A 24,197-nucleotide genomic window follows, 5' to 3' on the forward strand; every position below is an offset into this window, starting at 1 on the left:
CCAAAGCAGCCTGTCCGCACATCCATAGCTTCTTGGGTATACCTCTATATTCTACAGTTATATTTCCTTTTTGAACGTGTCTATCTCCGTGTTTGTGTGTGTGCATGTGCGTGTGTGTGTGTGTGTGTGTGTGTGTATTTTAAGTTTCAAGGGGCAGAATCTTCTCATTTTTCAATTCTAACATCTAGCACAGTGGCTGGTACATAATATGAATGAATGGCTTTTGAATGACTAGATAAATGAGTGATAGACCAAGGGAAGTTGAATAATCTCATGATAGGTTATCTTAACCTTAGAAAAATAGGAACAAGATAATCTAAGAGAAATGGATTTAAGAATAGTATAGAATATTAAATTTAGACAGATTTCACACTGATGTTATATAACAGAGATTCATCAAAATATGAATGAAAAGATGTTGCTTAGCAGAGGGGTTAGTCATGAAAATTTAGCAGCTCCATGACTATTTGTTCATGATAAATACCTGACTTGTGTGCTCCTTCTCTCTTTTTTAACCTTTCTAGAGAAGGTTAAAAAAAATTAAAATTCAAAAAAAAATTTGAAATTCAGCATATGTTGACAACATAGTATGTGCTCCCATGCTAGGTGATAAAAATGCATTTAGAAATGCTTTGAGAAAAGTGCACATATTACATGATAATTCTAAATTACAACAGTAATAAAAATTCCATAAAGCAAATCTTGGGAGGAATTGTCTGGAAACAGTTTGAATGACAGTTCTAAGAGTGAAGAGTAGTGAGAAACTATATATTATACAATAACAGAAAAACATATTAAATTATAACCCTTCAGCTGTATTTTCATAGGTCTTTTACAACTGCAGGTAGCCAGCCAGTTAGCAGGTCCCAAAACAAATATACTCAGCACCATATACAATTTTCTTTTCATGTTCAGTGATGTCTCATTTTTAGTCTGCATGGTTTAGGAAGAATGCCTGTTCTTTATTAAAAAATTTTTTTACACATCTACCAAAGAAGAAACACAGCTGACCCTTGAACAACATGGGTTTGAACTGCACAGGTCCATTTATATGCAGATTATTTTCAGTAAGGTTCAGCACTGTAAATGTATTTTCTCTTTCTTCTGTTTTTTATAACATTTTCTTTTCTCTAGCTTATGTTATTGTAATATACAGTATGTACATCATAAGTAATATATAGTAATGTACATCATACACTATAAGTATAGTATATACACGTATATATTACAAGTAATATAAAGTATATAATGCATGTGACATGCAAAATATGTGTTAACTGACTGTTTATGTTGTCAGTAAGTCTTCCAGTCAATAATAGGTTATTAGTAGTTAAGTTTTGGGGGAGTAAAAAGTTATATGTGGATTTTCTACTACATGGGAGTTCAGTGCCCCTAACCGCTGCATTGTTCAAGGGTCAACTGTATTTCTTCTTTTAATGATTTTAAAAGGATTTGGTCAGAACAAATAAAGTCTTTTATGATTTGAAATTGAAGTAGATTGGTAGCTGGACATTCTATAATTTTGTTTCTTGCATCAGTTATAAAGATGTAAATTATTTGAAAATAATCTATTAGATCTGACTATATTCACAATAAATGTTTAAATGCAGATATTTAAAAATTAGAAATTGTTTTTTGCTTGTTTGGACTTGATTATGTCATTTTTAACTATTCAGTTGATCCCATCAGACACACAAGAAATAATTGCATTCTATACCAACTATTGTTTTTCTAACTGGGAAGGATGAAATGTCTTATACCAATTTTTGATGTGTGATGGCTAATTTTTAACTGCCCTTATAAGCGTATGTATTATATATGGACACATATTTCTAAGGTAAATTGATTCCTTAATTTTTAATTAAGTAAAATTTTGGAAAGAGATATGATTGATATAAGAGAATTATATAATGCTTGCATACTTTGTTTCATAGTTCAGTATTTTATCAGTGATCTAACTAACCCTGAAGTATCAATTACTTCTTATTTAATTTGTGTTTTAGATACAGCATTAGCTTTTTTGTACATTCTTTTGTCTAAAGAAGAAGCAGAATAAAACATTATAAATAACTGGCAAGCATGGAGGAAGTATCTAAAATTAAATTTAAGAAAATCACCATAATTATGTCTTTCTCTCTATCCATCTTTCTTTATATACACATGATTGTTTCTTTTGTAGATGCAGTGTTAGAATGCTTGAGGCCAAATGAGATCACATTCTTACTTTACCTGAATGTTATCTTCTATTTTCCACTGTTAAAGTTTTAAAATTTTATTGCAAACAGAGAAACTAATTTGGAAAAATGCAAGCGATATTTTAGAAATTTGCTTAATAGCTGAAGTATTTATTAGCAAGCGGCAAGCTAGCAAGCTTGCAAAGCTAGCAAACTTCTATTGAAAAGAGTATTTCTGCATACATTTTAGATAATAACATTTGAGCCCCTGAAAAAATGACTTTATTTTTCTGCTTAAAGGTGCATAAGTTTTATTTTAATGAGCTCTTTAGAGGTGAGTTTTTAGATTTATTTTTATGGCAGTGTTAATTATTATATTCTAATTATGCAAATGATTCAGACCCATTTTGGCACATCAGGCATTACTGGGCAGGCTACAGAAATGAAAAAATAATAGATGATGCAGATTGAAAAGGTAAATGTGGTTTCACAGAAAATTACTTTTTATTGTGGCAAAAGTAAATCTGGAATTAGTTCTATAAGGGGTCTTGAATCTTTGAGAGAACAGTTGAGAAATAATTTTTTCAAAGTGACATAACATAGGCTGAGGAATCAGAAGTAATTCTTCCAAAGTCAGGAGAGGAAAACAATATTTAAATATCAGATAATATTTAAATATAAAATAATTTTATTTATTATAGAAATAAATATTATAAAATAAATCATATAGAAATATAATAATATTTAAATATAAGATATAAGAAACATGAAAGTCTGCCAGTTCAAAATGTTACATTTCAAATTTTCTTAATTTTTAATTGAAAAAGAAGTTAAGATTAGTTAACTGTGAAACAAAAATGGCAACAAAAGTAACATAGTTTCAGATGTTACTTGAGGGAAAAATTAAAATTTTTCAAAATTGACATAAAGTCAATATTAATTCACATGGAATATGTTACTTTGAAATAATCTTGCTTTTTATAACTGTATACTGCTTTCAAAAATAGCTTTGGGGAAATTTCTTTTTTAGGAATTGGCGTAAGTTGAGTGAGGCTTGTAGGTTACAAGAATCTGTAACAAACCATAAGTTGCCACCTTACCTTTTTGTTCGGTTATTTCCATTTTCCCTCCCCATTTCAGTACATTATTAACAGATGATAAGCTCTTTTAAAGTAGTATTCCCAGGTTGTTTACTAATGTTTAAAATTTAAGCCTAAAATACGATTATAAGTAGATATAAAAAGCATTTTACTACTAAAATTTTGAAGTTTAAGACATTCTCTACTAGCTGAAAGTGTTGAACTTGATCAACATATGGTACTGGCTAGCCTCATCCCCACCCGTTCTTTTGTTATCTTGTTATTGTTGTAAGGCTTAATGACAGTTGTAAGCCATAGTTGTGGATGTGGGGGTTAGTCCACCCTGGGGAGAAGAGGAGGAAACAGCAGTGTGGATTATGGAAATATGGATTGATCTAAAAAGAGACCTCTTGTAAAAGAATGGGCTCAAAGAAAAGCTAGGAAAAACTGATGAAAAGATGATGGAATATGATGTGAAAATGATCATTTGAAATCTTTCCTTTCATTCCCAGCTGCTATGTTTGGGAGAAAAGGAATGCATTTGTATGTTAAGGGAGAGCTAAAAGAGGCCAGATGAATAGTATTATTTATTAGATATATTTTCATTTTGGGTAAGATAAATTATGTGCATTTTAATAGACTTTGCATATGTTAGGCTTTTTAAATCTTAAAGACATAATGTTAGGTATAATATTTCATAGAAATGTTTCAAGTAGTACACAACACTTGGTTAATGTTTGGTTTTTTAAATAGATCTAATTTCAGAAATTAACTTGATGGTTGTTAAAAATTGAATATTTTAACCAGTTGTGATATCCTATTTATATATTCTATTTAAAATATTAACTATTTTTTACTATTATAAATTATTCAAATATATAGTTACATGTTAATTCATGTACACTTTGTCTAGATAAGTGATAACATTGCAACTTATCTTATAGTAAGCTAGTACTAAGTGATAACACATATTGTTACCCTTAGCCTATTTGACCAGAAAAGACAACAATGCAGTCTAGTGGTCATTTTGGTGAATGCAGACACGAGGTCCGTGTGGTTTTAACTAGTTTCTGATGTGCTTGTGTATAGTGAATGAAAACTTGTTGCCTGATTCTAAAGTTTGGAAAAAGTTAGATTGAGAAAAAGCCTGAAAGCATAGAAATAAGGCATTAGGAGGAGGAGGAGCATATTTTGAAGGAAGGATGGGGTTTTCAATTTTGGATATGTCCCGTATTCTGGTAGCGATGTCTTCTAAGTAGTAGGAAACCTCTGACTGGAGTTTAGGAAAGGATGATGACATGGTTCTACATAGCTGTTAAGTAGATGACCTGGGTTTTGAACCTCTCATTCTGGCTAGAGAGCCCAGACTTTCATCCACTGTGTTTAGCAGTAAGGTTAGATTCCCTATCGAGACGTGAAGCCTAAAGACAGAAGAACTCTGGAGACCACTGATGGAGAAGGCTTATGGAGAAGGAGTCATGAAGCAGCTCTAAAAGAAATGGTACTCATGGGAGGAGATCTAGATAAAGTGGAAAAAAGACATCTCAGGAAGAGACTTGTAAGCAAGAGTGGTTGTGGAGAAACCTGGGCTTCCTTAGGTCAAGGGGGAGATCACTTTCATTTTATAATCCCAAGTGTTTTTTTGCTTGGTAGATACTGAGTAAATGCATGTTACATGAATAAATGAAATGTGACACACTGCAGAAAAGTCAAGTTTGATAAATACTGGGAAAAAGGTTATTAGATGAAGAAATTAGAGATCGCTGGTGGCAGCAGCTGAGAAGAATCAGCGATAAGAAGTGATGGAGGGGCGCCTGGGTGGCTCAGTCGGTTAAGCGTCTGACTTCAGCTCCGGTCATGATCTCACAGTTCGTGGGTTTGAGCCCCGCGTGGGGCTCTCTGCTGGCAGCTCAGAGCCTGGAGCCTGCTTTGGATTCTGTGTCTCCCTCCCTCTCTGCCCCTCCCCTGCTCATGCTCTATATCTGTCTCTTAAAAAATGAATAAGTGTAAAATAATTTTTAAAATGATTAAAAAAGTGATGGAGACTTGCTGAAAAGACATCACACTTTTAAGAAAATTTTCAGGGAAAGAGAGAATTATTCTAGGAGTACTTTTGAGCTGACCAAAGGTTGAATCTAACTTCACGGAATTTATTTTAGTCTAGCTTACAAATAAGCCACTCCTGTTTTTATAATTACTCTTGGTTTCCATATATTCCAATACAATAACACGTTGTAAGGAATATATAGAAGGTATGAGATAATTTATTCAAGAGAATTATTTCTTCTTAACTGAGAAAGTTTATCAAATGACTATATGTAGTGTCTGGTTTATTGAGGCAAATCCTTTACAAGAGATTCAGGAAATTGTGTTTTCTCTTTAAGGTCATTTATGCCAAAGTGGGCTAGACTAAGAGTGATCAAAACTCATTGCTATTTGGTGAGGCCTGTTTGGTGGCTTTCTGTGTGTGAAAAGAACCAGTGTTCACAGTTCAATTTCTCATAGAAAGAATTTTCTGCATTACAAGAACTAAAACCAAAATTGGCACCTTTACTTATAATCTCAGCAAGAGGCCAAAGATTACGTCAGCAGAGAGTGTGAACTACATTTTTATTCCAAGAGGTGGATGTTCTGTAATGGGTGGGGTGGAATAAGTTTGCAGAATAATAATAGCTCATAATATTTTTGTTTAGAATTTCAAGAAATATTCATTCAAAAAAAACTCCACCATGACTTCAAGTTTAATTGTAGTTTGACATATTAAAGATTATGGGCATGTACATTTTTTATAAAAGAAAAATCTTGGGTAATTTAAGATAACCTAAAATATATGGTCAGAGCTCCAGGGGTCTTGATTTATAGTCCTGCCTATTGACTATATCTGAATAAAGTTTTATTTTAATTATTAAGTACTTAGTTCTTGCTTTAGATTGAAACGGATAAAAATGTCTAGCAAACTTTATTGAACAGAATTCTTAAAGATACAACCGAGTCCAGGGTGTTTACTCTCTGAGCTACAGGTTTCCTTGTCCATCTGACCATATACAGACAGCTTTGACCTATCCACCCATTTTCATACTTGAGCCCAAGATAAATACTGTCTCAACACTGACTCCCTCTGTTACAATTAACTTTGTTTAACTTCATGCTGCTCTTGTTACTCTAGTATTATTTATTTATTCTGGTATGACCCTTGTTCTGATATTTGACAGTGATTTTGTTTCAGATTTTAAATAATAGGATTCAAATTTAATTACTTTGTATTTTACTCCTCTGGAAGGAAAAAAAAAATCAACTTAAGCCCTTATTTATAAGTCTTTTATTTGAAAGGAGTTAGATGTATGCTTTTACTGTAAATCTGGTATTCTCAGTAGTAATAAACAAGCGTAGGTAGAAACAGCATTTTCTTTTCTCTCTTTTTTTTCTTTTTTTCTCTTTTATTCTCTTTTTTGCCTCAGAACTTAATTTCAAGGGACTAGAACAAGGTAGGGCAGGAAAGACTCACATTTGTAATTACATATCATCTCATTTTCATTTCTCCCCATGATTCCTTCATGTCCTGGCCTGGCCCCCTTTATTTTTCCATACACCAGGTTGAACTTTGTTTCTGAAATATTAAGTATATAATCTTAATTCTTTATAAATATGGGAAATATCCACCATACAGAGACCAAGTGGGCATCAAATTTAGACATCTGCAGATTATATGTTGGAACCTCCATGAAAACAAAGTGGAAAAAAAATACATATGATGGAGAATACTGGTTAGAAGCTTTAGCCTGTGAGATCAAGTCCTGACTCTAGCATTCGCTAGCCATGTGAGTTTGGACAAGTTACTCCGTCTCTTGGACTTCTTTTTTTGTTTGTTTGTTTTTCCCCCACATATAAAAGGAAACAAAACAGAAGTTGTTGTAGGGATGAAATGAGGTAATATACGTAAAGTGCTTAGGTCAGAACCTGGCACAGAGTAAGCAATTATTTTATTATATTTTAATTTAGAAAAAGAATCAAATAAGAAAACACGCAGACTCTTAACTCACATTTCCTTGAACTGTCTGCCAAGGCAAATTTATTCTGATGATGCTAAAACAGTGTTACTTAACAGGAGTTCAACAAGTTTTTTTTTTTCAGATCATGAGTGGTGTGCCAGGCTCTGATTAGGCATGAGAGGAGCTCCAAGGTTGAATAAGCCCCCAAAGATTTTATAGATTCTTTTATTTCCATTGATCATGGTAATTGTAACTACTAGAACTTTCTCGTTTGCTACTGTCTTCATTTATCTCTGGTTACTGATGAGTGACATATCGTGATTATAATATTAGAAGTGGTTAAACACTCTATAACCTATATCTTGAAATAAATCTTTAGGAAAATAAAGACATGATGTGTTTTCATCATTGTATGAGAAAATTTACCTAGTTGATGGCCTGGGGATATTATATTAGAGTATTTGTTGAGAGGAGCATAAAAATATGAAGAATCATGTTGATCCTTCATAATGTTGGAAAAGAGAACAGTCACTCCTGTCTCTTATCCATATGTTTTAACCAGCGCCATTTCCTTTCTTGGTCTTTATGTAGGCTAGATGCTATTTCTAAAGCACCAGACAGTTTATCCAGTCCCCTCTTGATGTCTCCATCTTTACTCCCGTATGTATCTTAATTTTGTGCCCTTGTCTGCATTGCTGCTATAACTGTCTTATTTCGGGCTGCCACCACTCACCTTGATTATTGCAGAAGTCTTCTGATTTCCTAGTCTTCAGTTTTATCCTTTTAAAATTTATTCTACACAGTGTAGCCAGTGATCTCTCTAAAATTCAAGCCCAGTTGTGTCTCTCCCTTATTTTAAACCCTTCAAAGCTTCCCTATTTTTCTTAGGGAGAGTGAACCATGATTTACTGTCCAAACTGAGATACTTATTTATTAGGTGTTTTTGACCAATGATTTTTATATGGCATGATGCAGATCTTAAGTTTACAATGAAATGAGTTTTGGCAGATGCATACACCTGTGTAACCCACATTCCTTTAAATATATAGACTTCTTAGCACTCTAGGAAGTTCCTTGCCACTTTCTGGTTACTCATTGTATCCCCTACCCCACCCTACCCCATAGCTCCAGGCTACCACTTTTCTGATTTCTATTAAAATAAATTATAACTTGGATACCTTTGAGAGTAAAAGGGGAACCTATTGCTAATTTTCTGAGAAGATATATGTGAAGTTGTTCTGGGCAAACCAGGAGGAATGGTTTCCCTACTCTTTGCCTTAAGTCCATACTTCTTAGTTTGCCTAAAAGCATTATAAATTCAGTCCCCTGCTTATTTCTCAAGCTACATTCTCTTACTATTTGTCTAAACTTTGTCCTTGCTGTTTCTAATTTTTATTTTATTTTATTTATTTATTTTTTTTTAACGTTTATTTATTTTTGAGACAGAGAGAGACAGAGCATGAACGGGGGAGGGTCAGAAAGAAGGAGACACAGAATCTGAAACAGGCTCCAGGCTCTGAGCTGTCAGCACGGAGCCCGACGCGGGGCTCGAACTCACGGACCGTGAAATCATGACCTGAGCCGAAGTCGGATGTTTAACCGACTGAGCCACCCAGGTGCCCCATTATTTTTAGACTTTTGTTTTGTACATATTCTTTCCTATGAGGGAAGACCATTTTTACCTCTTTTCTGCCTCCCTCTTCTCATTCTATAGCCTGGCCAGTTTCTCCTTCTCCCTTCGTTTCTCTACTTAGATAGGATTTTTTCCCTTGGGACTTTAACCACACTTCTCCAGAAGCACCACTCTCAGTTTGGTTTATATGTCTGTCTTCTAGACTTCCTGGTATTTTTCACTTTTCCTGCCAATGCTCTTATTACATTATAATGTGATTGTCTGTGATTCCCATTCACACATTAAGTATTTGGTAAATGAACATATATAAACATATTGGTAATTCATATAAATAAATTCACATGGAGTTTGCCAGTATGTGAGTACTGCTTAGACTATACCCTTTTAAGTAAATGGTCTTCATAGAACAGTTTATATTTTATAATTGTGTAACGATAATTTAATTCTTCCAAACAAAGCCTCCAAATAGCTAAAGAGACAATTATGATTTTTCCATATTTTTAAAATATACCATGATTCACATTTCTGCTAGGTGATTTTACAGACTCTATGGGCTTTCAAGGGAAAAAGAAATAATAAATATACCATTGCTCCCAGGATATAATGCCCATCTAGAGGTATATTTTTCAAACATCTCAAAGTGTACAGTCCCTGATATAGGCTTTAAACTAAAGATTCTATTCTTTCTTAAAGAATCAGACAAATGACAAGATTCCCATCTGGTGTGTCACAAGATTCGCTGTCTAGGGAAAATTAGCAGTTCAGGCATAATTCTGAACTAGGTTTAAGGCAGGACCAGGAAAAAAAGATAATTAAAATTTACTGCTCTGGAATATATCCTTTTTCTGGTTGTCCTCTGTAATATAAAAATCAGTTCTCTAATGTGTGACCCTCACAGTGAATAGAGAAGATGTCATGAACATCATGACAGGAGGATTATCTGCACACGGCCTAGGTATGAAGAACCACAGAAATAATCTGAATCAAGAGTCTTGCCGGACTGAAGAAAAATATACAACCAAGATTAACGAAGAACAAAGAGAGATAGCACTATTAAAGGGCGGTGACGGAAAGAGAGGATATATTTTCTGAGGGTACCCTTAACAAAATCTTTGCCAGAAACAAACAAACAAAAACACAACACGGTGTCTTTGCCAGGGAAAGGCCTAATCTGAGGTTGTAGAAGAAAGCCGGAGCTAGTTTTATTCCTCAAGTTGGTCAGTTCCTTACCTAGAATTGTTAATTAATCTTTATTATGTGGATTGATAAATAAGTACATGAAACAGGAATTTTATTAGTAAATCCTCCTTAAATGAAAAATGTCTGTTGGCATGATTCTCTGAAGATAGTTTTAATTCAAAACAAGTACCAATGTGGCAGCCCAAAGTAGGCTCTTGTAACATGTTAAAATCATCAGATGTGCACATGGTATGACTTTGCAGGGTTAACAGAGTCTGCTTTTATTGTGGCTGGTTGTATAGAAATAGTAGAATATATTCAAATCTATATCTACATATATATACCTATCCACATGAACCTATGTTAAATACATTAAAATTTTTCAAAGGAGGCAGATCAATTATTCAGTATAATATTTGTCATCATTTTAGGTCTCAGTATGCTAATGTTTTGGCACAGGTCATTGAACACAGGACCTTAATGTTGCAGTTACTCAGTAAATATTTGTTGGAATTCATATGATGTATAAGAGTTCTTAAAACAAGTAACTAATTAATAAAAGAGCTAAGAGTTGTTAGGAGGTTTTTATATGTCTGTCATTGTCTAATCATTTATGTGGATTTCTGTTTAATCCTCACAGAATTCTCCTATAAGTCCCCAAATAAATCCTCAGTCCTACAAGATAGATAACTTCTGCCCATTTTCCAGATGAGGTAAATGGAGCACATAGCCAATATCTTGTGGAGCCAGACTTTGAATATTAACTGCTGGACTCTACAGGATGGCGCCCTTGACTGTGATTTTCCATCTAACGTGCGTGCCTGCGTGCCTATGTGTGCCTGTTTTGTAATGATCTAATCTTAAGTCTCCCTAGTTCTGAAATTCAGGAATCCTATTTCCTTTCCCTACACAACATCTAGCTGTGGATTGAAGTCATGGTAGCTTATAGGTTGACTGACATAAAACTTGTTTCTTCCTAAAGATTGAAGTCCTTTCCTACTCCTCTTAATTCTACTTATCTTGATTTAAATGACTGCTTGATATTCACTTTTAAAGGCTTTAGTATCTGTAAATGCAGATAAATATTATAGGCAATGTTCTATTTTATGTATTTCCTTTGGTCTAGAAAATGTTACTAGTTAAAATAGGGGTGAATGAACAAAGAGGTATTTATCGGAAAGGGGTGAGACATTATATGGTTATTAGAAAAGAAAGGGAGTCTTCCTAAATGTTTTATTCTTAGCGGTGTATAATTGTTATTCAAGTCCTTGATTAAAAGGTAGAGTTAATCTAGGGATAAAAATTTGAAGGCGATTTTTAGTAGTATTTTTGACAAAGAAACTTTGGAAACCCATTTTCGTATATCTAAATGTATGGTTTTCTTTCACAGCTTTTAAATGCTTCTCTTAAATTAATGAGGGAAATATATTATACTTTTTATTTGCCAGGAAAACTACCTTTCTCATTGTAAATATACATATTTTTATAACATCTCTCTGTCCTGCTTCGAATCTCGGCTTTTTCATTGGCATTGGGTTAAAACTAACATGATTGCAGACTACAGAGGTCTCTTCATCCTTCAACACTGATTGTGTTTCCATGGCACAGTTATGTTTATAGCAAAATGTATTTCCTCCTTGGCAGTTACTTAAATCTTCCAACAATAAAAATTCATTTTTAATTTTTGAAAGTGAAAAATAACTTGACCTGAGTTCCCAGCCTACGTAATTTTAGTGTCAGAATTCACAGACATACTGTGCTTTCCCTAATTTAAGGAGGAATGATGAAAGAGAAATTTATTTCTGATTGAAATACTACATAAAAGTAAATACCAAGAGAAAAATTCCACAGTGGGTTCATTTATTCTGATGGTTATTCCTTGGCTTAAAGTTTAAAATACATTCTCTAAATTTAAACAAACTTCTTTAAAAACATGAGAAGATGGTGTCTAAAGAGGCTATATGTATAACTTAACCATGTTAATATAATTTTACCTTGTAATAAAACACAATCTGGCTTGACCACCTTGTTAGTATAGCTGTATTTCCCTTGAAAATGTAAGGCATCTTGTGGTGCCCCCATGAGTTTGTGGTGGGGCCCTGAGACATCTCTGCGCACAGTGTGGGAATCTCTGTTCTGCTCTATGCAGCCTGCTTGTGACTGAACAGCTTAGTGCATGCTTCTTTTGAGAAAAAAAGCTGATTTCCCCCCATGTAAAGCACAGATTGAATTCATAGTATTAATTAATTTTCACTTATTTGGGGAAATAATATTCAAAATTAAGTAATCACCTTTTTAGAATTCTATGGCCTTGGTGAAAAATTAGAATTGACAAATAGCCCCCTTGTTGCTACAGAATGATTTTGAAAGTGTTACTGAAATGAATAAAATTATGGATATTTGAAAACTGTTCTTATATAATATTGTGTTATATTTTTCCTGAGAGCTTTGTTATAAATTTAATTACTTGATTAAAATTTTTGTAAGGAGTCTTAAGAAAGAAAATATGATACTCCAGCTTCTTTATATTAAATGACATGCCTCGTGGTTAGCAGAAAATGAGTAAGTCTGAATTTTGATTTTTTCTAACTACTCCAAGGCTAAGCTAAGCATAGACCACCATTTCCCTTGCCAGTGATTAGTTTAGGAGCGGCTCTGACCTTCTGGCTAATTAAATATAATGGGAAAGTCAGCCTGTGGGGCTTCTGGGAAAGGTTTCCTCTGATAAGAAGAGAAAACAGAAAGAAATGCTTCTTTCCCTGGACACTGCTGTGTCTTCATGTGGTGTGTTGAACTCTGGCAGCTTATTTCGTGACCATGAGTAGAGGTAGCTGAGGACAAAACCAACAAACTCAGGACAACAAAGCAGGACAGCAGATTCCTGGGTCCTCAAAGAGGATGTTGAATTAACCTGTCCTGAACAAATCGACCTTGTCATTTTTGCAGTGAAAGAATAACTATTCCTTATATATTAAGCACCCTACATTGATACAGTTAGTCTTATTTCTTAATTATGGATGGTATTCAAACTAAGTTAAAGAGTCAAGACCCTTATGGCCCTAGAGTGTGGGTGATCAAATGTATTTTGAAGGACCTTCCCGTTTGATTCTTAACACCTTATCTTCTAATTCTTACTGCCCTCCCATTGAGGACCTCTGGAAGAAGATAGTTATGAAATTCAATTAAGAGGACTTGAAGAATGACTGATTTTATTTGGGAATCGGGAAAGGGAAGGGGTCTAGACAACCACCATGTTTTGGTTTGGGTAACTGGGTAGGTGTTGCTGCTCTTCTAGGTGATAAGGACTACAACTAAAAGAATTACTTCAGTTTTGCATATTCTGAATTTGAGGTGTCAGAAATTGGTACTGCAGAGTAGTTAAATATATAATCCCTGAGTCAGAAATATCTAAACTGCAAGACGATGAGATTTGGTAGTTGTACTGGAACCTTGGGTGAAAACGAAATTGCCTTGGCAGATACACCTTATTGGTGTGGAAGAGAGGAGGTGTAGAACCTTGGAGGCAGGGGAAGAAGTAGTGGAGAAGGAAGAAAAACAATTAGTGATGTCAACAACGACATGACTCATTTCATCTTAGATTCTTCTCTGAGAAATTCCAAGACATTTGTAATTATTGAACTTTCATCAGGAGGTAGACTCTACATATTTTAGTTTTTTCAAAAAGTAGATTCTTAAATGCTTTTCCCCCTTTTATTTGATTAATTTGTAATGTTGAACAGTAGTGTTGTGGGATAAAGAGTTAATAAACCCCTCTAACACTAGCAGTTTACTCTCTTCTCCTTTATTTGACTGTACAGCTTATTAATACAAATGTGGGATACAGTACCAAAAACACCCACCCCAATGTATAAATTTTCATCAGTCCTTATTTCCAGTCATTTATAGGACAGCAGATGTGTTGTTTTTAGGGCATATGCATATATATGTGTTGTGCCCTTTGTATTTTGCTATTCATAATTGTATATTCTACTTTATTCTTTTTGTTATTACTATTTTTAACACTTAACATTTTAGTCAATGTGTTCTTTTTATATAAAAATAAAATATATTTGAGAGATTTAAGATGATCCGGAAAACTCAAATAATTTTTCTTGGCCAAGGAAATCAGGTATTGCCTGAAAACAAAGCCTGTAGAGAACAGAGAAACAAAACTTTTGAAGAGTATGATCTTAAATCTTTTACATAATCTATGGATCCCAATTCAGAACTGTGCGTGTGTGTTTGATATCAAAATCACCTTGTGATGGAAATATCAGACTTTATGAACACTTCCAATGCATATAAAAGTATAATTTCCAATTAACATTATTGCTGAAAGGATCCCCCCCAAAAAAACCCATTTGCGTGTATCTTATTCCTCCCTTCAACTCTCTCTCACTCTCTCTGTCTCTCTGTCTTTTCTTTTTTAACTTCAGTTTGAATAGCACCTGTAATTAAGGAAGAAAACCGAGCCCTGGGAGCTAGGTAGGACTTTCAGCTATTGATCTGTGTAAACCCAGCTTATACTGTCAGGGGAGAAACAGTCAACTGCTGAGTTGCTTTGTCACTGACATAAGCTGAGAGAGGATTTTTTTGTCTATACTGTTTATACACTAGTCTATAGACCTGCTGGCTGGTTGAATTTTAAAGAGTGCGGAGGTTTAAAGACTTGTCCCCTGAGGGATGCTTCTGCCAGTTGGGAAGCGAGCTGAGGCTGTTTTGCAGAAGTGTGTGCCTGTGTGTTGCGTGTAGAAGGAGGGAGGGGGAGGGTGTGAAAGATTGAGCAACTAACCGGGAAACATTCTTCTTAATTTGAGTCTTAAAAAATTGATGGGAAATATATTACTACTTTGGGTGTATTTAGAAGTAGACAGTGAGTTTGAAATATCTATATTGTTACAGAAATTATATGAACTTTGTAGGGGGGATATCAAAATAGTGTTCATAGGCGTAGTGAATACGATAAATGGCTTCACTTTTTGTAGCAAGACAAGGATTAGCAATGGTCAAGTGAACTGTTTTCAGTTTTAGTAATTTAAATTATTTAAAGTTTAGCAGCTCTTTTAATTACATGTAACAGAATGCTTTCAATAGTCAAACAGCTTTTTCTAAATATGGGGTCTGTGCTCATATTTTTAAAGGTATGTATGTGTTCATAAGCAAACCAGGGTACCCTTCCCTAAAGGTAGAAGGTTGCTTTTTTACATGATGCTTTTCTTTCTGCTTTAGCGTCGTAAGGCTCTTGAAGCTTTCATAGGTATTGCCATTGGAATTTTGCAATGTGATGTTATTAATTAATACCTCATTATAGTCTACAGGTTAAAAGAACTTAATAGATTCTACTTTAAAACACTCAGTATTATGTTTCTGCAGAGGATTTAAATATTCAGATATTAATATTTTCTCTGGACGCAAATTTTATTGGTAAAGAGGTGGTAGTTTTGATGGGGGTGACTACTGCCTGAAGATATTTGCTCTTTTTTTCTTTTTGATAGGAAACATTCTCCTCAATCTCTGCTTTGTCTTGTAAAGTTACCTGGCTTTGAACTTATATGATGTGATCTTCAATTCTAAAGTTTAAGTTTAGAATCAGAGTTAATTTTTAGTTGTTTTTCATATATGACAAAATAGATCTTTCTCAGTTTTTTGCCAAGCGTCCATTATTTGTATTTTATTATGATTGTTAACGAGTATGACTTCCAAAAGCTTTTAAAATTATTTTATAATGACTATAAAATCACTGCCGGTTTCAAAATCAATAGGTTATTTTCTGTGCTCAGTTAAAACATTGATTTTCATATGAGACAATTCATAAACAAAAATACATAGAATAGAAGGTATGTTGTTTTAAATGTAAAGGCTTATTTTTAGGTACGCATTTTTTTAAAGAATGTTATTTGAGATAAACTTGATGTTACTCTTGTTGAATTTACTGAGAGAAACATATACATGTGTTTCTTTAGCCATAGAATGTCTTTTTTTTTTTTTTTTAACCATTTTACTATGGGACATGTAGCGTTGTTTTACCTCTCAGTAATTCATTCTGCTGCCAACTTCATTCCCTTTTCTCTGCCTGCATTTTAATTGAAACAACATTTATATTTTTGAGCCAGGATCTGTCAGAAGTCCCTGTGGCTAGTCTGTGGTACAAGTAGCAGCAGACGTAGCTTACCCATATGGTGTGGTGCTTCTTGTAAAATCCATATGGCCTTGTTGAAGGGAATCCCAGCGGGGATGTGAAGGGTGTTAATACCCTTCAGGCCAGGCCTTTCCCTCCTGGGGCTTCCGTGGCATTGTCAGTGCAATCTGCCAAAGCACCAACTTAATTCCTTTTTAATAATCAATTATTTTAGTCTAGGAACCTGTGCTATTTTTCCTAAGGAAAAAAAAAAACAAACTTTTTTCCTCCCTAGAAAATGTCTCAAGAAAAGTTTTAACTGCATCTTTTAAAATATTCTAAAGCTTTTTTTTTTTTAATTTGCATTTGCAGGAAGTACTACAGAGTGTGCCCAAGTTCTGTTTCCCCTTTGACATTGAAAGGTACGGTATAAGGGTATATAAGCCATCATTCAAAGTAACTTCAACTCATCTTAGTGAGCACTTTAAAATGATGACATGTGTTTTTTAGTAAAAAGAAATGTCTTTCTCTTCACCGCTTCTAACAACAACACAAAAATTAAATAATATTTGGAGAGAAGTAGCCTTTTTACATCACTATATCTTTTGTTTTCTCCACTGTGGCCAGTTAGGAGTCTTAAGGATCCATTTCTTCCTTTTGTTCTTCAGGTACATATTGTAAGCACCTGCAGAAAAAAAATATCACTATGTCCTTAATCAGAGCCTTAGAATTGTGTCTTTTAAAATGAGATGTATATATCCTGGTTTCTATCTCACTTCACCCTAATTGAAAAGACCATCTGTGTGATATTGTAAAACCCATGACTAGTTGTCTCCCAAGAATAGCTGTATAGAAATAGTGCAATATTATGGAAGGCTGCAGGGAAACCCTCCCAGCAGTTTTGAAAATCTCATTATGTTTGTATTTTACTGAACAAATACTGAATGAATAGAGTATTACCTGTGTGTAGTTGGAATTTCACAGAGTATATGGGCCTTTGAGTGTAAAAACGGGTCACTTGTTTCTCACGTGATTTTCACACCCTATTATCAGTTTTTTTAACAGTATGATATGGGGGGTTTTAAAGGAAAATTTATTTTCAGAAAATATTTTGCTGAAGTAAAGATGAGTAAAAATCTGAAATTTACAATATTTAAGATCATGCGTTGTGAATGATGGGCTAATTGATACTAATAAGTATCGATACCCCTTGTTTTACCTCCTTTCTGGAGAGTAAATTGTGCTTGTTAAACTTGCAATTTTCAAACTAATAGCAAAGATAAAATAAACGAAGAAAAGCTCTCGAAAGTATATTGTGAACATTGAGCACTAGAGGGCACAGCAGGCACTAGAGGTTGTTTTTGAAGTTTGTGAAATTGTTTTCAAAACCGTCCACTTCAAAGTGTGTTTGGTAAATGTGCAGCACTTGAAATACAGGATTTCCTGACAATTGAAGGCAATTTGTAGTATTGGCAGGCTATAGTAGTAAAGTAACTTACTTCTTTTTACCTAATTCCTGTGGCTGTTTCAAAACCCAAATTTTCGGTGCGATGGATATCTTACCTGGGGACAAGGAAGCAGATGTTCAGTTATGGTTGTCTAAGGGCAAGATTATAGTCAGTAACAGGAAATGTATTTCTATAGTTCAAATGCTGATAAAGATTCAGTGTAATAATTTACATTGCACCTTACACTGCAGTGTGACACAGAGTATGTGTGATAGCCTGATACTCAGGTCACAGTTCACTTAAATTCTTCATAGTAAGCTTTTTCTGTAGAAATTGCACTCTTGTTTTGCGCTTGGAAATCTACTCAGTGTATGGATAGCTCTAGAAGAGAATGCTAAAAAAAATGCCAATAGTAATTTTTATGGTACTTTACTGGGTGAGAATGTCAGCAGAAGAAGCAATGAAACAGAGTTGGTAGGGGCTGCCATTGGATTCTAAAGCAACCTGATTTGCTGTCTAAGCAATTTTAAAATAAAATCATGAAAATAGAGGCAGGAGTTGAGCAGAATCAGTCATCGTGTCTTGGTTCTCACTTCCATGGTCTCAGTAAGAGTATTTTCAGATTTTTGAAATATTTTGTAAGTACTTTCAGGCATGTGCCAGCTTACGGTGAAATACCTTATGATTCCCTACTAAGGGGTGAGTCTGTATATGTTTAATTGCTCAGCCTGTAAGATGTTACAACTTACTGTGATATTCAGCTCATGATTTCGTTTACACATTTCACACTCATTTTGGTTTTAGAACCTAGTTCTAGATTTGAGAACCAACTGATTGGGAAGGTGAAACCAGTGCCTCATGTAAATATATTCTTGTTTTGTTTTTCTTTAAGAAAATTCTCACGCAAAAGACACATTAAAGTTTTATAATATTGCTGTGTTTTAGAGTATCCCAGAATCAAGTTGGACAGCACTTTACCTTTGTACTGACAGACATTGAAAGTAAACAGAGATTTGGATTCTGCAGACTCACATCAGGAGGCAAAATTTGCTTGTGCATTCTTAGGTGAGTATTTGTAGTAAAACCAAAACAAACCAAAACTGGATGTATTAATCATTAACGGTGCCTTTCTTTGGTACTTTGTTGTGCTTAGGATGCTTAAAAATAATGTGTATAATATTTTTTTGCTTATATGTTTTCTCTAGATCTAAGTAAGTTGAAAAATAATTTTATTTTCTATATATAGTATCAGTTAGGCTTAAAGATTTACCAGTAACAGTAAAATTTTTTTGGAAGAATTCACTCTTTTGCGATTAGTTTTTGTGGGTTTGTGTTTTGGAAAATTAAATATTTAGATGTGAGTTCAAATAATATATATGTCATCTGTGAAATAAGATGCAAAGAAAGGCAATGACAGTAATGCATGCTCTTTTCTACCACTGATCCAGAACTTGTATTTTTGAAAGTTAAGTTACTGCTTTAGGGCAACGGTTATAAACTGGTGATTCTGGGTCAGAAATGTTCAGAGATGTTTTATTGGTCCTGTGATGTTTTAAACATTTTGAAGATGTTTCTAACTTTATACATTGTAGTAAAATTTTGCCGAAAATTCAAGTTTCTGATTTCTTTTGCCAAATGGGAATGACTGCTAATTCTGGTCTTGCACTTCCCAGCAGCAGCAATAAGCTGGAACTAAGCAGCAGGTTTGTAGTTGTGCCATGAGTTTGCTAGTTTGTCACCAGTCCTGCCTGTCCTGCTTCAGTTGCTTACATCATCTGCTTGCCTCAATATGTAGTTAAGAATGTGTCTCCTTTTGGTAGACCTGGGGTTTTGAGATGCTGGCTGTTGACAAGGAAGGGACCTAAAAATTAGCTTCCCTTTAGTATGTCTTGATGAATCTGAAATCCAGATGTATTCCACAAAAATAAGATTCTATACTGTGGTTATAATATGGATTTTGGTCAAGCTAGATTCTATAGAAATGCTTGTAGGAAAAGAAATAACATTTAATAGTAAAATATTGCAAAGAAAGCTCTGGTGTAAATTTGATGTTCGTTTGCTGTTTAGCTACATTCATAGCATTCTTTGTGCTTTAGGTTCTAAATTCACTCAGAACATTTGTTAGAGTTGGAGAATTTTCTTCAATCTTTATTTGAAAGTAAATGCTTAACTGTTTTACAAGTAATTATGTTTTATCTGGACGAGTATTATGCTTCAAACTAGAGGTTGCGATTCTTACAATTTAAAGCTGGTTGGTTGTGCATTGAGAGTGGGGGTGACAGTGTGGAAAATGGGTTGGGAAAGCTCCTTTTATCATTGTGTTTCATGCTGAAGTTTCAAAAGGGGGGTATAACCTTATCTACTCTGTCCAAGACAGGTTTGTCCTGTCAGAGAAAGACCAAAAGCTGTATGTCCTTCTAATTTTTCTCTGTCAATCTTAAGATTTTTCGTTAAAATGTCAAATTTACAAAAGAGTTTCAAGAATACTACAGTGAACTCTTGTATATACATCAACCAGATTCACAATTGTTAACATGCTTCTCTCTCTCCTTCCTCTACGTCCCTGTCAGTACACATACACCCACAAGCAAATTCTTTTTCTCTCTCTTTCTCTTAGGGTTGTTTTTGCTGACCCACTTGAGAGTAAATTACAGACATCATTTTTCTGTAATATTTGAACCTGCATTTTTACAACTTACCGCATTGCCTCTGAAATGAGTTCCTGATATGGATAATTAAAGATTATGAACCTTTGTCTTCGTGTTGAACTGTTAAAATATTTTGAATACACTGAACCTATTCATAATTAGCAAACCGTTCTTAGATATTCAGAATAGTCCCTACAAATGTGCTTATAGAATAAACATTCTTGGAAATATCTGCTTAAGTTTAGGAAAGCCAATATCACTTCAGAATATTTACACAAAAAAGCACTATAGCTATTTGTTAAATTCGTGAATGACTGGTATAGTGTTCATGTCTCCAAACCAGGGGTCATTAATTTGGAGAAAGAAGATTCTAAAAAAGTTACAGTAATCGAGTTATTGTTGTCAAACTTGTATATGTAGAAAAACATCTGAGTGTTGTAGTACTTTTTGGATTAGGAATAGTTTGACCCGCAGAAAATAAAGTTATATTACATACATTTAATGAAAGAGTAAAATCATACATGCCAATAAAGAAAACCTTTCACAATCTGCATTACTGGGTTATTTTATGTTTAAAAAATATTCCTTTTTCATCTGTATCTGTTCATTTATTTTTGTCATGTGACAGTGCTTTCTGGTAGATAAGAAATAGGTATCAAGGCTTTATGAAAAAAAAAAATAGGGGAGAGTCTTTAATTGACAAGTTTCTATTCTCCAGCTTAGTTTTTCCTAGGCAATTTAAAAAAGACTGCCATCTCAAGATTTTAATGGCATAACAGAATCTTTGTCCTAAAAGGCAATGTGCTCTGTTGAGAATAGCCAGATTAGAGAATAGCCAGTAAATTAGAGAGCTATTTACTTTTAATAGTGAAAAAGAATTAAAACTTAGTGGAATTCAGCAGTGTATTCAGAAAGTTGTTGGGGCGCCTGGGTGGCTCAGTTGGTTGAGTGTCCAACTTTAGCTCAGGTCATGATCTCATGGCTCGTGGGTTCCAGCCCTGCGTCGGGCTCTGTGCTGACAGCTCAGAGCCTGGAGCTACTTCAGATTCTCTGTCTCCTTCTCTCTTGACCCCTTCCCCACTTGTGCTCTGTCTCTGTCTCTCTTTCTCTCTCAAAAATAAATAAACATTAAAAATTATTATAGGTAAATACCTATTTTAAGCTATTAAAATAGCTTAATAGTAATTAATGTATGTCTTTGAAAATAATTTTAACAAATCTCTTAAATGCTATAGTAAGGAGAATAATGGTGTTCTGGGTCCTGGTTTGCCTATGAATTAGACCAGGTCTCCCCCCAGTTTAGATTTAACTTTATAATTATTGAAAGGAAGGATAAAACTTTAAATGTACTAGAAGAAAATATTGTTGGTTTTTAAAAATTACTGTAGTTATGAGTGCTTTTATATCCATCCCTACTATTGAATCTTGAGGCCAAAAAGATTGGCATCTTTGTATGATGATGGAAGCTTTTGTTAGATGACAACAATAATAAGGGAATTAAAAATACCAATAATGAGTGGCACCTGGGTGGCTCAGTTGTTTAAGCATCTGACTCTTGATCTCAGCTCAGGTCTTGATTTCAGGGTCATGAGTTCAAGCCCTGCTTTGGGCTCTGCACTGAGCGTGAAGCCTACTTAAAAAAAAAAAACCCAAACCAAAAAAACAATAATGAAGTGATAAGAATATGTTTACAATCACTGTAACAGAGTTAATAGCCATGATACATAATAAATACCTACAAGTTAATGACACAGAGCCCAATAGAAGAATAAGTAAATCCTCAAAAAACTAGAAATAGAACTACCCTACGACCCAGCAATTGCCACTACTAGGCATTTATCCAAGGAATACAGATGTGCTGTTCGAAGGGACACGTGCACTCTCATGTTTATAGCAGCACTATCAACAAGAGCCAAAGTATGGAAAGAGCCCAAATGTTCATTGATGGATGAATGGATAAAGATGTGGTATATATGTATATGTGTATATAATACATACAATGGAGTATTACTTGGCGATCAAAAAGAATGAAATCTTGTCGTTTGCAACTACATGGATGGAACTGGAGGGCATTATGCTAAGTGAAATTAGTCAGTCAGAGAAAGACAAAAATCATATGACTTCACTCATATGAGGACTTTAAGAGACAAAACATATGAACATAAGGGAAGGGAAACAAAAATAATATAAAAACAGGGAGGGGGACAAGACAGAAGAGACTCATAAATATGGAGAACAAACTGAGGGTTGCTTGAGGGGTTGTGGGAGGGGGGATGGGCTAAATGGGTAAGGGGCCCTAAGGAATCTACTCCTGAAATCATTGTTTCACTACATGCTAACTAGGGATGTAAATTTTAAAAAAATTTAAAAAAAATTAAAGAAAAACCTTATATGACTTTACCACCCCCCCCCCAAAAAAAAGAATAAGTAAAGTATCTGAATAACATATTCACACAGGAAATTTAAATAGCATATACACCTATGAATGATGCTCGGCCTTGCTGAAGGTGAAAGAACTGAGCACATTAAGATTGACAGAAGTGGAATAAAAAAAACAACATGAGGGGAAACAGACATGTCATGTACTGTTTATGGGACTATAAAATGACATAACCTCAATTTAATAATACCTATCAGATTTGTAAAATCTCATGCTCCTTAACTTAATTATAGGTCCACAATTTTAAATCTCAGGAATATTGCCCGTAGTCATCAGTAAAGTGTGAGCAAAGTTACTACAGCATGGTTTATAAGCAAAAAAATGGGACATAAATGTCCCTCAGTAGGAGTCGATTAAGTATGTTATGGTACATTCCCCAGTCTCCCCTGGTGACCAACCCCCCCTTACCTGCTAGAATGTTCTCTGTGTTTTTCACTGATGTGTTACTCTCCCAGTGCCTACAATAGTGCCTGGCACATAGTGAATTCTTAATAGTTATTTGTTGAATAATTAAATTAATGTATAAATGACAGGATGGAATATTATTTATCTATTAGGGAAAATTATATATACATACAGATTCTGACTCAGAGAAATGTTTATGATATATTGTGAAATGAAAAGTTTCTTTCATGGTACGTTCTTATATTATTAAAGAACAATTTATATGTGTATATAAATTCATGTATTTTAAGAAGTAGTTAACAATGAGAAAGAGCATATATTAACATATCATTGTATATATTTATAAAAAAGACTTAGAAGGATAGATCTCTAATTTTGTTTTACTTTCCACATTTCAGCATTTATCCATTTTTTTGTGTGATGAATGAGGCATTTTAACCAGCTTTTCCTTGTTCTAAAATCTAGATATTAGAACTATAAATAGCATATGAAAATCAGTAGGAATTTAACCAGATCATCTTTTGTCAGTTAAAATATGTAGTCTCTTTGCAAGATAAGAGATTATTTTACTAGTGTGTTTTATTAAAGGCCCTTCAAAGGGAGTCACTTGATCATTGTGGTATAGCACAATTAAGAATGGAAAGGGTCGTTTCATTCTGTGCCCTTGCTTTTGAAATTTGGAGTCACAGTGTGTGAAAGAATGACCTTTGGAAGAGAAAAAAATATGGCTTGTGAAATGACTTTCCCATCCCCATCACGGAACCTGAGATTAGTGTTTTTCTATAATTTCAATTACGAGGTGGTTGGAGAAATGCTGCTATGTCTATAATTTATTTCCTATTTGTTTCCCTTCCAACACTGCTCATTTAATTTCGTTGTATCCTTAAGATGTAGAAGAACGTTTGTTTGTTTCAATATGAAACCAAGACTTAGAATTTAGTAATTTTCTGAGGTGAGTGGGGAAGGAAGGTAGAATTATCTAATAAACTATTCACAGGATTAGTTAGGGCGATCAGGCCTATTCATCTGAAGACCAGGTTTTTTTGTATGTGTGGGGGTTTTTTTTTTGTTGTTGTTGTTTTTG

General features: G+C 34.2%; 1 protein-coding gene across 1 annotated transcript in view; it reads left to right on the plus strand.

Annotated features, from left to right (window-relative positions):
• The window catches only part of DENND1B (DENN domain containing 1B), a 260,225-nt gene that overhangs the window by 83,714 nt on the left and 152,314 nt on the right, over nucleotides 1-24,197 (plus strand). The window contains exons 4-5 of the mRNA XM_053909094.1: nucleotides 16,545-16,594; nucleotides 18,566-18,685. Of these exons, the coding sequence (XP_053765069.1) occupies nucleotides 16,545-16,594; nucleotides 18,566-18,685 (170 nt within the window). The remainder of the gene's footprint in view (nucleotides 1-16,544; nucleotides 16,595-18,565; nucleotides 18,686-24,197) is intronic.

The sequence above is a fragment of the Panthera pardus genome, unplaced genomic scaffold (assembly GCF_024362965.1).
Source record: "Panthera pardus isolate Hobbes unplaced genomic scaffold, ASM2436296v1 HiC_scaffold_21, whole genome shotgun sequence".
NCBI lineage: Eukaryota > Metazoa > Chordata > Mammalia > Carnivora > Felidae > Panthera > Panthera pardus.